The sequence below is a fragment of the Malurus melanocephalus genome, unplaced genomic scaffold, assembly GCF_030028575.1.
Source record: "Malurus melanocephalus ecotype Western Australia unplaced genomic scaffold, MMel_1.1 scaffold_29, whole genome shotgun sequence".
In the NCBI taxonomy this organism is placed as follows: domain Eukaryota; kingdom Metazoa; phylum Chordata; class Aves; order Passeriformes; family Maluridae; genus Malurus; species Malurus melanocephalus.
This window is the reverse complement of record NW_026623261.1, coordinates 2,571,209-2,585,703: the sequence shown is the minus strand read 5'-3', so window position 1 is coordinate 2,585,703 and position 14,495 is coordinate 2,571,209. Positions and strand designations below refer to the sequence as shown.

Sequence of the window (14,495 nt, the reverse complement as noted above, 5' to 3'; positions counted from 1 at the left end):
TAATAATCCAAAACAATTGCACCAAGATAAGCCTTAGGAAACTAAGTGGCAGAGTGTGTTACCCCTGAGCTGCCCCCTGCATATTTTCTCAGCATACATCACACTACACGGGTGTGAGCAGCCAGCTCTGGCTAACAAGTCAGTGCCATGGTAACATGCCTCAGCTGTTTGCCTCAYAACATCATCTCTTGCAATTGTCTGCAATTCCAGAAGAGAGACTTTCAGAAAACTGTCAAGTGCTAAGGTGCAGCTCACAGCAAATGCTGCTGCCTGTGATACAAAGAGGGCTTCACCTTGGCCACCCCATACTCTGTCAGACACAGGTTGTAAAAACCTTGGAACCAATCTCAGCGCGTAAGAGAATCACATGTGCAAATGATACGTCTGTCACTTGCCAGCTGGCTTGAAATGGATAACCAGTAATGGATATGGGTAGCTAGTAATGGATACAGATAGATGGTAATGGACACCAGCTGAGATCAGTCCCCGGCAATGACGATCTCAGAACCATAATTAGATGCCCAGTATGTGCAAAGCAAAACTAACATTATGACAGTGGAAACTGCATTATGCCATCCACTTGTTCACGGAGCATTTTCCACTTGCTTTTCTTAGGATTTTACACTATAATTTTCCAGAAAAAAAAAAAAAAAAAAAAAAAAAAAAAAAAAAAAAAAGCATGTGGGTTTTAAAGCACTTCAGAAAAATCAGCCATGAAAACTCAAGCCTAGGTTAACTCTAACTCCTGTGGAGATTTCATCCAAGTTTAGCAAAAATCCCTTTGTCTAACATGAGGCGATAAGAAACTTCTTTTACAGTACCATGAATTTCATATCCAACTGGATGCAAAAGAAGAGCGGTAGGGAATATTCAGGCTTACAAAAATTTTAGGCAATATATTGATGTATACATGAGAATATGGCTGTGGCTGACATCTCTGACCAAAGCACTGCTAAGTGACTGAGACACTTCTAATTACTCTCTGTGTCATTAAATAACTTTCCTAAACTTCATCCCAGAAGCTGATTATAAATTAGAACAGGATGCTATTTATATCCTCCATTAGCTCAGTCTTGAAAAAGGGAGTGTATTTGATGTAGAAATGAAGCTACAATACAGGCATGCAGTCCCTGGAGTGTCCCAGTCACACTACAATGAATTGGACCTTAGAAAGACACACATSCATAGCTGTAGTTTTGAAATTTAATGTACAGTTTGAAAGGAATGTTTATTAATACTGTGAATACAGAGAATCTCTATACACAATAATGTTTCAGTAGCAGTTTTGGCAGTAGTTGACTAAACAAAAGAGTTCACTTAAAGACAAAATACTATTTGCTAGACAGAATATTAATAAGGTTTATGGAAAGTTAAGGCAATACAATGGTCTTTTGTTTTCCCACTGGCCATCTGAGATTTGCTMAGATTTCTTTTTAATGTTCTAAGAAACTTGAAAAAACATTAAGCATTATTGTTCTGTGAAACCAAAATGAAGAACTCCTCAAGTTTTCCACATAATAACAGAAGCCTTAAAGGCAAATTCATGYTTTAATATGGGACATTATTTTCTTTGCTTTGTCATTTTTAGAAATCTCAGAAAAAATTTCCATCACCATTCCATTTTCTACTAATAAATATTCATTCTAACAGACAATTTATATTCCTGCCATTAACTTCTAAAATCAGTCTTGTTAACTCGATGCATTTTGAATTACTTATATGAAATGTAAAAGCTCCAATTAGAGACCATTAGAAGGCCCAGTCAAGCACAGCCTTCAGGAGGTGCATCCTCACTTGTGTTCTTGGCCTGAAAAAGTCTGCTGTGGTTGGATATTCAGTCTTCTTNTTTTTTTTTTTTTTTTTTTTTTTTTTTTTTGTGATTTATTATGGCCTGTTTGCTCTTCCAGAATGTGTTTCTTCCTCCAGACCAAGACTTCATTAGCCATAATTTAGTGCAAAGGACATGTTCTCAGGAGAATTAAATTGTTTTGACTAGCAGGCATGCTCCATTTTGCTAAAATATCTGTCACAAAAGGCAAACTAGRTGGAGTCTCTTGTAACCCAGAGATAGCTCATGAGTTGTGAATGGAGAATAAGCAGTGTCCTGATTCTGACTTCTACAATAGATCTGTATTTTATTGTTGGCATATACCAGCAAGAAGCTCTTCAATTCTCTCTAAAATCTCTCCCCAATGTCTCTGAAATGAGTATGAAGGATTTTTTTTTTTTTTTTTAAGCAGATTTCCAAAGCAGAATGTCTATAGGGACCATTTCCAGTATGTTATAATTTACTCATGGCATTTTGGTCAGAAGTATTCTCAAGGACAAATAATATGCTTGGATTTATTCAAGAAGAAAAAAAAGACACCTATTTGTGCTCTGGGCATACAGAACACTTTACATAAGTTAATAGTATAGTAAAGGCTTATTAATTAATCTCTGAATATAATTTCAGCTTTTCTGTAAAGTGAAGAATTCAAATTGTTTCTAAAATGCTCATTCTCCTTCAAACACCACCTCGTCCATCCTTAAGCATAATTGGGATCCACAAGAACAATCTAAGAATCCATAAGTTAAACTATTCCGAACCACTAATAAAAAGGACAAAGGTTATCAAAATCTGAATACATACCCTTTAGGGGTTCCTTCCTCTCAATTTTTTCTTGCTTCTCAGGTTTTTCTCTGTGCGTTGCTACAAATAATAAATAAACAATTAAACCCCAACTCACAACAAATCTGTAAGRTAGATGTATTACGCACACTTAATGTCTCATGAAAGTGATCAAGGAAAAACATTTGTAAAACCAAATAATGGATTTTACCTCTGAGTCACAGGTACTTGATGATGTATAGCTTTCTAATGTCAATATTTAATTCCAGGTCCAAGAGAAATATTTTCCTTGAATGAGACTTCAGATATTAGACCATATTTTTGGAAAGAAGWGATTACTCAGCAACCTCAATCTAATCTATCCTATCTCTTTTGGTCCCATTACACAAGCACCCTAAGACTCCAAGATTTCTGACAGAGGAAATTATTTTCAGCSCTTGACAACATTGCTTTCTATTCTTAACAAAAAACCCACCAGCATATTGCTTTCTATGCTATTTTTTCTTTATTTTTAGCTGTTACTTCCGTCACAGGATGGATTAACAAGAAAACATCTCTTTTAATCAGRGTGTAACCTCAGGAAGAGCAGCTGTTCAAAACACAACTGACTCCATGTCTTGGGAGAAGCAGACAAACATAAGTCCCTACGAACTCTATTGCCCACCCAGATCTCAGACCATGTTACARAGTGGTTCAGTCCCACACAGTAATGATTTTATCCTTCTCAACCTGTACTTCTAAAAGATTAGCATTTTGTAATTTCAGGGAAAAAATATTTTCTCATCAGTACCCAGGTTCCTGGGACCAAGTCAACAAAATTCTGATTAGAAGACAGTAAGCTTTATAAACAAGCACATATGCTTTTGCATCAATTCATTTCACCAGCTTTGCAGAGAACGTCATTTCACAAAAGGGCAAGCATTTTTTTGTTGGCTGAGAATACTCACATTAAAAAGCAGGTCCTAGTCATTAAGAAAAGTCATTCAGAACATTCAGCAAATTCATTATGTCTTATGTCTGTTTGYATTATCCAAAATTAATTTCCAGTCATAACAAATAAATTATTGCTGATAACAAACAGTAGAGGGGAAAAAGATTGAAGAGAGATTTTTCAAAGCCTTGAAGGAATATGGACAGTAAATTTACGCTAAAAAACCCAAGACTGTGAAGAATTCAGCAGCACCAGAAAGGTATTATTGAATGAATAACGGACTGCAATCCGTGCAAATGCTTTAGGACGTCTAGAACACACTCAGAAAAAAAAGATTCTCTAAATTGAGCATTTTTTGCAGAAATTGTAGCATGCTTTTACACGTTACRTTTGTATTAGCAGGTGCTGGCTCCATGCCAAACTCTTTTATCAGTTTTGGCTGGGCCAACAGCACAGTTTTGCAAACAATAGCTCTGTGATGGTCAATGCGAGTGAAACATGAGCTTCTGCACATTCAGACAAAAGCTCTTGRAGCCTCTAGGCCAAAAAATACAGCTCAGCTATGCAGAACAGACTGGTAATCAGAAAGCTTGTTTTTATCCACAGGACATCTTACTTGTGTAAGAGAGACTATTGTGGGTTTTTAAAAATTTATTGTAGTTTTTACATAGCATTCCCTTATTTCATGGTTTTGGAAAAAAACCCACACAACAACAATAAAAGAAAACACCACAAACAAACAAACACACAAAAAAACCCAATCAAAAACACAAAACAAAACAAAAAACTGACACACACACACACACATAACAAACCCACAAAATGAGCCTTGAACAACACTAACTGAATTGAATGTCAGGAGACCTGAAAGTGGACAAAAAAACCTAATTTGTTTCACATCCTCAAAACGACACAAATAACTAAAATGCAAGGATGTATAAATATCTGTGTGGACTACAACTGAAAACATGAAGAAGGGATCAGTTGGCCCCTTCTTGAGAAAGAAAAGTAACTCAATGTATCTGGGCAGGGAGCCTGGAATGTGGATAAGCAGAGACCAGGCTGGCATAAGCATAAGCTATTTTTCTCCTCCCAATTATAGGCTGAAGGTGATCTCTGGTTAGTTTGAGAGCCTTATCCTGTGTGCTGATATCCCCACRGCCTCAGAGGTTGCTAATCTCAGATTGTAATGTTTATCATTACCTCTTATGGGCACTGTCAGAGCTAGGGTTTCCCTTATTCGGGAAGGGCAGGTGCTGCCAAAAAYTAAAGTGTTCATGTTTCAGGGCTGTGATCACTGGCCATTTTTGACTCTTCAATCACAAGACCAACAAAATCCACTGAAGCTTTTGATCTGACAAATTTAAATCTGATATTCCTTAACATATTAACTTTCCCCTAAAGGTTTTGATGTTCAACTCCATATGTAGTCCTAAAAGCTCTGCCATAGAAAATACATCACTGTCTACAGATCTTTTCCACATTTTGTTACGTGGGTATCTTTTTCTTTGTAAAAGGCTTAATACATGACTTTTTTCAAGCCCACAATGCTGGGTGCAAGCATTAAATTTTAGAATAAGCCAGGCTGGCCATACTGAAATATTTCTATGAAACAAATTAGAGTTGATCAGATTTTCTTTTTCATATTAAAAAAAAAAAACAACAAAACAAAAACAAACAAAAAACAAAACAAAACAAAACAAAACAAAAACAAAACAAAACAAAAACCAGTAAAGCACAAGCATAAACATAATTTTAAGGCTTCTTACACACTCTTCAGCTCAAAAATGCTGAAACTAAAACTGTTCATTCAACTTCAATTCAACCATTTTATTAGTTTTATGACACACTTTGTAATTAAAAGATCACCTCTTTCCTTTTGTTACTTTTGCTGCTAGGATGATGGCATCATCCAGAGGAAAAACTAATAACTAGACTTAAAAAACCCCATAGATTTATGACAATTGTGGAAGCTAAAATTTTTCCACAAATGAAATTTTCTTGGACTTCCTTGCAAATACCAAGAAGTCATAAGCTCAGAATGAACTGTTATTAGCATTTGAAAAAAATACAACACCCCAACCTAATTTCCACTAACCTAGATTTTGGAAATTGCTGAAACATTTTTACATGCCTTTGAATGAAAATTCAGCCTGAGGCAAAAAAGATGAACATGGGAAATCTCATCCTCAGTGACTGGAGTGTGATAAATTTATAAATAATCTAAAATAGGAGCTTATAATGGAAAATTTTAAGGTAATTTAACAACGTGTTTCAAACTTAAAATTGCTGTCTACTTCACATAAAATCAAAAATAGGAAGCATAGGATGTATATGAGAGGATTTTTCAAATTTCAGTCATCATAGTAGATTTTGTTTGCATCAAATTGAAGACATAGTGAAGGGGAATGTGATTTAATGTTTCTGCGATACAGTTCTCCAACAAAGGGATTCCATACACCAAAACAGAAAGTGCAGAAAGAAGAGATGTYGCAAGACACTGCTTCCACACCTAAGAGAAGTAAAAATAGTTTCCAGCTGAGTAAGTCTTAAGACTGCTGCTTAGCACAAAGCCCAGTGATGAGTGCAGRAAGCATGAAGCAGAGCTCAGCTCACAGACTAAGTGCTTGTCTACGGGGCAGTGCTCTCAGGAAAGTTAAGATAAATGAACTAATACRATGAAGTTGGAGTGCATTAGTCAGAGAGCATTAAATCTCTGTGTAGATGCTTTCATTCGGAAATAAAGTAATTTTAGATGGCTATAACTTAATTCTTCCTGAAGGAACACTGGAAGAAAAAAAAGGGGGTGAGGGGGTTGGTCTGGAGAGGGGATAGACTCCCTGGTCCAAATAAATAATTTAAGGAAACCACAGCTCTGTTGCCATCTGCACCAGGTTCTCCAGTTTAAAGTTAACACAGGCATATTTGCAGCAGTGCCTTCAGAAATGAGGTTAGACAGCCCCTGTGTCAGAAATATACCTTTTAATTTGCTAACTTGCTGAAGTTGTGTGGGTTTCTAACRTACTACAGATTTGTATAGTCTAGCTTTATTTATCTATTTAGCTGTCTCAAATACTTTGTCTTCYAGCTAGAGCAAATTAAATTATGGGAACGTATTATATTTGTCCTTATAATCTCATAATTTCTCCATATGGTAAAATACAATATCTTTATTCTGTGATGTTTCATATTTGCATTATCAATACAGCCCTAATAACAAGTTGATATGTCTGCATAGTAAATGAAATAGTCTTGAGGGATCTGGACTCTATTYGTGAAATCAGGTTGAATTCAAAGATACATTCTGAAAAAAAACCCTGGAACAACTAGTGTTAATTCAGAAGCACAAAAACATCTGCCCTAAAATCACACTGGTTTGATATAYGTCTGCTAGCAGTAACCATCATTATACTGTTTTCTTCCATACTTCATTCCAACAACAATGTATTAACAAAGTGATTTTGGGAAAAGCCTCAAAGCAAATCAACATTTCCCAATTCCCCCTCAATACCTGTTGTAATTAGAGCTGTTTCCCAGAAATGCAGGACAATTCGTTTCACTGGTAAAATTGGTTTTCCATAAAAATCAGAAATTATCATTGGACATTCCATCAGACAGAATTTCTGTACTTAAATATACTGTTATCTCATTATATTTTATTATTGTTCTTACCTTTTGCCAAAACAATGTGCAGTTAAATTTTACTGGTAGTAATAGCAATAACAATTATATCACCTATTTCTTAAACAGTCTTCAGCAGCAGCTCAGAGTCCTGCAAAAGCTACAAAGCATCACAAAGTGGCAGAACCTGTTCCAGCCCTGACCATGAGAGTGGCCCCACATGGAACTCACCCCAGTTTAGGGTTGGCTTTCCTGAAYTTGGGGTGCCCAGAAGTGGACACAGTATCTAGGTTTGGTCTCAGAAGAGTTGGGTAAGGTGGATCATCAATCCCTCGTGCCTCTGCTGGCTCCTGCTCATACAGCTCGGGGTGCCACTGGCACTTGTGAAAGTATCAATACCTCAAATATCAAGTTGGAAAGACTCTCCTTTGTAGTGAATTTGTGCTTATGTGTACACGTTATCGTGAAATAATTTGATTTCAGGGTTCTTAAGCATGACCAAAGGCTTTGTGGAATAATTTCTCAGAGTATTTCTTCTTTCCAGGATCAAATTGACTACAATAATTGAAATAGACATAATTACCAGTAGTTTATCRAAATATTTAATTAAAAGCAAATTTTAGGGCACCAGTTTCCCTGGCTCTCAATACTGCTTGGATCACATAATTTCAGCCACTTCCACCTGGGATTTTTATTCATTATAACTATTCCTCATATTTCAGTTCAATCTTTCAAAAATTAGGCTTATGGACTCCCTTGTAAATTGTGGGACTTGGACTCAGAGGATTTGACAATTCAAAAAAATATAATTAAATTACTTTTGAAACTCTAGTGTTCTCACATTTTGGGCCAAGGACTGAAATTTTTTTTCCCATTGTTTGCTGCTATTAAAAACATTCATTTTACCKCTAGATTTTTCCTATTAAAAGCAATAAAATACTGTATTAGTACATACTTCCTGAAGGTACTTTAGAGAGTAGCAATAAAGTTCCCTAATGATTCAGGCCTTTATCACATTGTAGTTTGAGGCCAGACAGAATGTTTTCTTGTAATTGTTCCTCCTATGTACCAGTCACATTGTTGGAACTAAACAAGAAAACAAAATATAGAAAATAAATTTGTTTTGTGCTTCAGTAAGCGATTGTATAACTAAAGACTGCACTACCMGGCACATGAATAATGGGATGCAACTAACCACACCTGAACCCTTTTTTTTTATGGCATCTTATAAGTTTGTAATAATTTCTGCAATGTTAATGTTCTTCTTTCTAAAGAAATGCACTTCTGTATAGATGAAATGGTGCACAAGAGGCTGTTTTTGGTCAAGATTGCAATATCATTTGTGGTTTTAGATTACATTGATTGAAAAGGCCTTAACTGCGATTCTTGCTAATGGATCTGAGTTCATTATTGCCTCACTAGCCCACTGGTACCCTAAAAAATTCATTTTGATGCAGCATGATTTATTAAGTAAACGAGAAACAATTCTAAGCAGTCCAGATGACCCTGATTAACACGTAACTGGAGGTGTGAAATACTATAATAACATYTTCCAGAGGTGTAAAACACTATAAAAAGACACTAAGAATACATATAGAAATGAATATAATTGCACAAGGGAGGGTTTAWGTGAACACCCACTATTTTTAATAAGCTTCCTTCTTGCTTCCTCCTGCCATTATCAAGCAGAGCACCAATACATCAGAGGGATCCTCGTCAAGTTTTATGCAGCCTTTATGGAGGAGCTTTGTTAGGCAAAAAAACACCACAGATGTCCCAGGAAACACCTTCCTTTACATGATCTCTGAAAACCAGTCCAAACCAGTTTCTCTGTGGATTTTTGGAAAGTGCCAGTTACATTAAACAGTCTGCAAAAGGGTAGGTTCTTAAAATGGAAGTTTTTCTTATCTCTGATACACACCTGGCTCACTCTCAACTATGACTTCCTGACTTGGATGGCACCCACTGGCCTATAAATTTGTTTTCTTCCTTGCCCAACACACTTCATGCCTTTTGCACCAGAGGAAGTTCATCAACACTCAACTTTCTTGCACCTTTGCTAGAAAAAAAGATTTCTGGAAAAGTTTGGGCAGGAGAATCTTATTATGAATGTGCATTTTCAATGTAGCCACACAAGCATAAAATTACATTTTTTTTGTTAATGCTAAGGCATACATGAATTTTTGATCATCTGCAGTCTGTGTCAATTCATCTTTGAATACTTCTATGATACAACAGTAATAACATATGTMGTTGATAAAGACACTTTACTTTGCACACATTTATCCAGGCAAACAGTCAAAAAAATAATTACCCTTTGCTGGTGTTCGTTTTTCAGGTCTCTCTGTTTTCTGTTTTTGAATTTCTGAAAAAAATGCAAAGCAGATTTTTAAATATTAAATTAATTGTCACACAAAAAATATCAGATGCATTCTCATAATAAAAAAATCAGAAAATGATTGTTTAGAAAATATTGTGGCAGAACCATGGCTTTATCACCAGAGTTATATATAATATAGTTCAATTTTTTATATATACACAGACAATATACATGGATAAAAATTATTACATTGAGTGTCTTAAGAATTATTCTGGTTTTAATTGAGCTACTTTAAAAGGCAAGAATAGGTTTTGCTGATCTGCAATAGCTGTACAGTAACACGAGTAGGTCGTGAATCAGAGAAAACATGTTTTTCCTAAACATTTTATGTACGTATCTTGAGTTGTTTACCGAGATTAGTACTTTATGCTTTCCAAATTAGCTTTGGAAGAAAAAAATATTCTTTTTACTACATTTTCTAAAATTTTTAAAGCTYGTGTACTGAATTGGTATCTCCAACACACAATAAAATGTAGACTCAAGGTTGTGTACAAACTRCAGAGATAAAAGTTCCCAGGTAAGGGACCATTGTCTTGGAGAATGACGCATTTTGATCATGCTGTATAGCAAAAACTGAGAATTGCCTTCCTGGAGGAGGAACGGGAGCAGTATTTACTTGCCCTTTTTATACCATTCCTTTTGAACAAAATCCTTTATCTTTAATATTGACATTAAATTACTGCTATATACCTCTCTATAACTGTTTTTTTTTTTCTATTGTCCTTATTGCATCAAAACCAGGATAATATTGAAAATGCAAAATGTTGAATTTTCATAAAAGAAAGCCAGAATTAAACCAAGCTTGCATAACCYTCTTTGAATTCAGCTGTAGAAATTTAAAGGGTATTTATTAGAGCTGTAAAATAAAGTCATTAAGAGTATAAATACTAAACTAAGGTTTATCATACTATGCATATACTTCCTGCAGCAAGAAAACAGTCTAAAATACTGGATCCATTTTGTTTTTGACAAAAGYTAATGGAAATCTCTCTAGACTCTGTTGGAGATGACTCCTTTTATTTCACTGTTGCCTTTAGTCTGCAGGGTCTATATAGCAAGAACGCTGACACCAAAATTAATCCAACAGAGAAAAAGTATGCATATTGCACCTCAACTCTAAGAAKCTACTCCAATGCCTATCGAAGACAACTGAAATCCTTCTCTTACAACCCTTTCTTTCTCAGGTTGTAACAGGATACACAGTGCCAAAGAAAACCAGTATAAAATGGAATTTTCCCTCTCCAAATCTTTGCACAAATCCTTGAAAACAATGTAGAATGTTTTCATTGAATAGTATTTGATGTCTGAAATAATTATTGTGTATGGTTTGCAAAAACCATAGCTATTCTATGACATCAGCCTATGTTGGCTTCAGATAGAGAGAATATTATTTCACTGAGATAAAGAGTAACAAAGTGTAAAATAGATATCACTGTTAGCCACTAATGTATGGAAACATAACTAAGCTAATTATATTATGTCATTAAGCTAAAAGGAGTTTTTATTCTGTTTTCTTCTTGCTCTTTTCAGCCTGGGTGTGCAGTTCATTTATAGTTCTGTAAACTCCAAAGACTGAGAACAGGAAGAAATATACGGTACTGATTTACCAGTTTTCAGCTGAGCCAGGATTATTTTTCTTTCAAATATGTGAGGATATTTTTTTCCTGTTGACTGAGAGAATCCTGCTGCTGGATTTTCAAACTTTTCCCACTTGTTCTGCTTAAATGGATGCATGGACAAGTTTAGGCAGCATAAGTGGTAGGAATGGCACAAGTTGGGAACAGATGGAGGATTGGTCCCTGATTCTGGGTACACCTGAGCAATTCTCCATGCCACTGCTCCAGAATWTCTCCAAATCGTGACTCAGGGGGCTTACAGAAAGCTGAATCACTTCCTCTGCATTGCAACAGTGGAGACACACCTCACCTAATTCCAGAGGTCACCCTGCATACAGAGATGAATAGGGATAAATCATATTCTTCAGGCAGAGGCATTTACACTGATCCATATTCCTTGCTTGCTTTAAAATGCCTCATCTCTGTGGCATTTCTACCTCTACTGCTGTCTCACCACAGAAAATAGGCTTTTTTTTTTCTTGAAAAAATGAGTATAAGAATAAACTTTTACTATTAAAAAACCCAAAATCCAAACCCAAAAAGCTTTGAATTACCATTGATTTAGAGATTTTATTGCTTGTTTGACTGCAAAATACGTGTGAAGCAATGACTCTAGAGCTGTTACCTAAGTCAGGCTTACATTGCATCAGCAGTGAAGCTTGCTTCATAAAAATACTCCAGTAAAGTGCATTTTCTACTGCACTTTTTAGAAAGATACTTTCTAGACAGCCACACAGAGAATCTCATCTAACTTTCTGCTGCATTTGGGATACCACACATCATAAGGAACACATGCAAATTCCTAGAAGTGAAGTACATCTTCACAACACACACTTGCGTGCATAAATGCTTTTACATACTGCAAAGTGTCCCTTCATTAAGGTCTCTTCACAAATTCCCCATTATAGTCTCAACCACCATAAAAAATTGCAGCCTGGAACACATCAATTCTGATACATTATAACCCAGATTTTCCCAATATATATAAATCTAGCCTCAATATAATATAATCTAGATTAATTTACAAAACAGAAAATAATAACTATTTCCTAACCTCAAAATATTTAAAATCAGGAAATACGTTAGATTATTCGAGATTTTTTGTTGCTGTTTTCTGAGAGTTCTGATACTCTCTGCTTCATTTTTATGACAAATAGCTTTAATTTTCTAGTAATCACATCATATCTTATTGCTGAGTTGACAAAGTGGTTGTAATATCATAGAAGAATTACATGGCCAGTTTAAAGCATGTAATTTRTCTCTATCAATGTGACACATTGTTAATAAATCCTAAATATTACGAATTCATGTTTAGAAAAATGACAGAATCAAGTAGCAGCAAGGATAATCTTTGTCACCACAGCAACCATCCAGATTCTTTATGAGATGACAGCACGGTTTATTAAATTATTGTAAGGGACTATGTATTTTAAAAGTTGTATTTCATTGTTTATTTTCTTAAATGATTAGGCAGACAATAAAGTTTATCTTTCCCCTTGTGTTTCATGGGTTTTGAACAGATAAGTATTTCCTTAAATATGGATACTGCTTGGTGCTAATTTCTCTAGACCCCAGGTCTTGTTCAGGTGTGCAGAACATGTGGGGTGACTGCTCTAAATATCTCTAAGTAGGGAATCTAGGAGTCTTCTCACTGGCTATTTCAAGATGCTGAAAGGAGGCACACTCCAGTATATTGCTGGCAGGCTGATATATTTAGGTACTGATGACCCAAAGCAGACCCTCACAGTCAGCTGAGGCTCAGCATTGCAGGCGCCTTTACTGAAAATCCCTGCTGAACAACAGAGCCTGGGCAGCAGCTTCCCCACCCCTCACCCAGCTAATTTTCATTAACAGCAKTTGACAGTGTCTAACAAGAGCACAGCACTGCTGTGCACTCCAGYTCCAGGAAGATCAGAATGAGAGAAAATAATTACAGTGCCTTGAATCTGTATGGGTCAGCACAGTGCAGATTCACATCAGTGTGAAAGGAGAGAACAGCCCCTCATGGTAGAGCATGAAGAGATTCTCCTGGTTCCCTTCTTTGTCTGACTTTTTGGTTTTTTTTTATTTTGATTTTTTGTTATGTCCTTTTTTTTTTATAATGTAGTAAAATGGACATTATTCTCAACATTATTCTCAGCTATTTAAATTTTACTGTGTTATAACAGCATCCATGAGCCTTAGCCTACATGAATTACTTTAGGTACAACATGGAGTTATAAGATGATATAAATATCCCATCTCGACTGCACAGGAGTTCAAAATTTGAGGAATTAATCTCTTCTCTTATTGGGAAAACAAAACCTTCCATCTTGCTTCATTAGAGGATAAAATGGTGAGTAGCATTCTGGCATTGTTAAACAGCTCCTACACCTCACCCTCTGCTGAGTTTCCATCTTACAGATGAAAGATACCTTTAAAAAAAAAAAAACTGCTGAGTTTCCATCTTACAGATGAAAGATACCTTTAAAAAAAAAAAAACAAAACCCATAAAACATATTAAAAATGTCCACGATATTAGAGAGAAAGTGAGAAAAAAAGAGCTTCCATTTCAAGCACAAGAATGCTTTACTCAAGGTATCCCAGACAGTCAGAAGAACATCTGGGAATTTACCTCTGAACCTGACATTCAACATTAACCTTCATCTTTAAAGCCATCCTATTTCCACTTAAATACTGCAATGAAGATAGAATGCAGTTTTAATATATCTAGTGTTTGAAAGGTATAATTAAGCAGGTAGAATTTTACATGTAATGAGAACTGATTTTTCCTAACAATTTTACCAGTTGGTCATCTATTTCATAGTCTGTTACAGGTAACACAGCGATATACACCTTCAATGCTTTGAAATTATTTCTTTTATAAATTTAAGTGTGAAAAGGAAAATKAGTCCAATTCAGAGTCCTGGTGAGCCAGAGGTTAATAATTTGCTTTTGAGCAGCTAAAACCCTTACAGCTATTGCCAGCAATTTAATGGGGCTACATCCTTGCCAGTTTATCAAGACTAATTGGTAGCAGGCAGCTGATTATCCTGAAGAGTTGGTAGAAASAGATACTGAGGGCAAGGCAAGAGTGAGTGGTGTTAAGAGCTTTGGAAGATGAGAGAGATGTCATTCCTAATGTSTTTTTAGATGCTGTCTGTGTGAAGAATTGCAGTCAACTCTCTTGCTGTTGGTATCCTCAGGAGAAATTTGCAATTGTGCAGCTGATGTCTATTTTTAATCTAGATAGTACCAGCTGGTGAGGGTGACAGTTCTCCTTGYGGGGCTAGGAGGAGAAGAAAGGAAGCTGTGCATTAGAGAAACTTCTATCTAACTACTAATACATCATGTAGT

At 35.7% G+C, this 14,495-nt stretch overlaps 1 protein-coding gene across 1 annotated transcript in view; it reads right to left on the bottom strand.

Moving 5' to 3' along the window:
- The window catches only part of TRDN (triadin), a 250,735-nt gene that overhangs the window by 145,237 nt on the left and 91,003 nt on the right, over window positions 1–14,495 (bottom strand). The window contains 2 exon segments of the mRNA XM_057363578.1: window positions 2,633–2,692; window positions 9,478–9,528. Of these exon segments, the coding sequence (XP_057219561.1) occupies window positions 2,633–2,692; window positions 9,478–9,528 (111 nt within the window).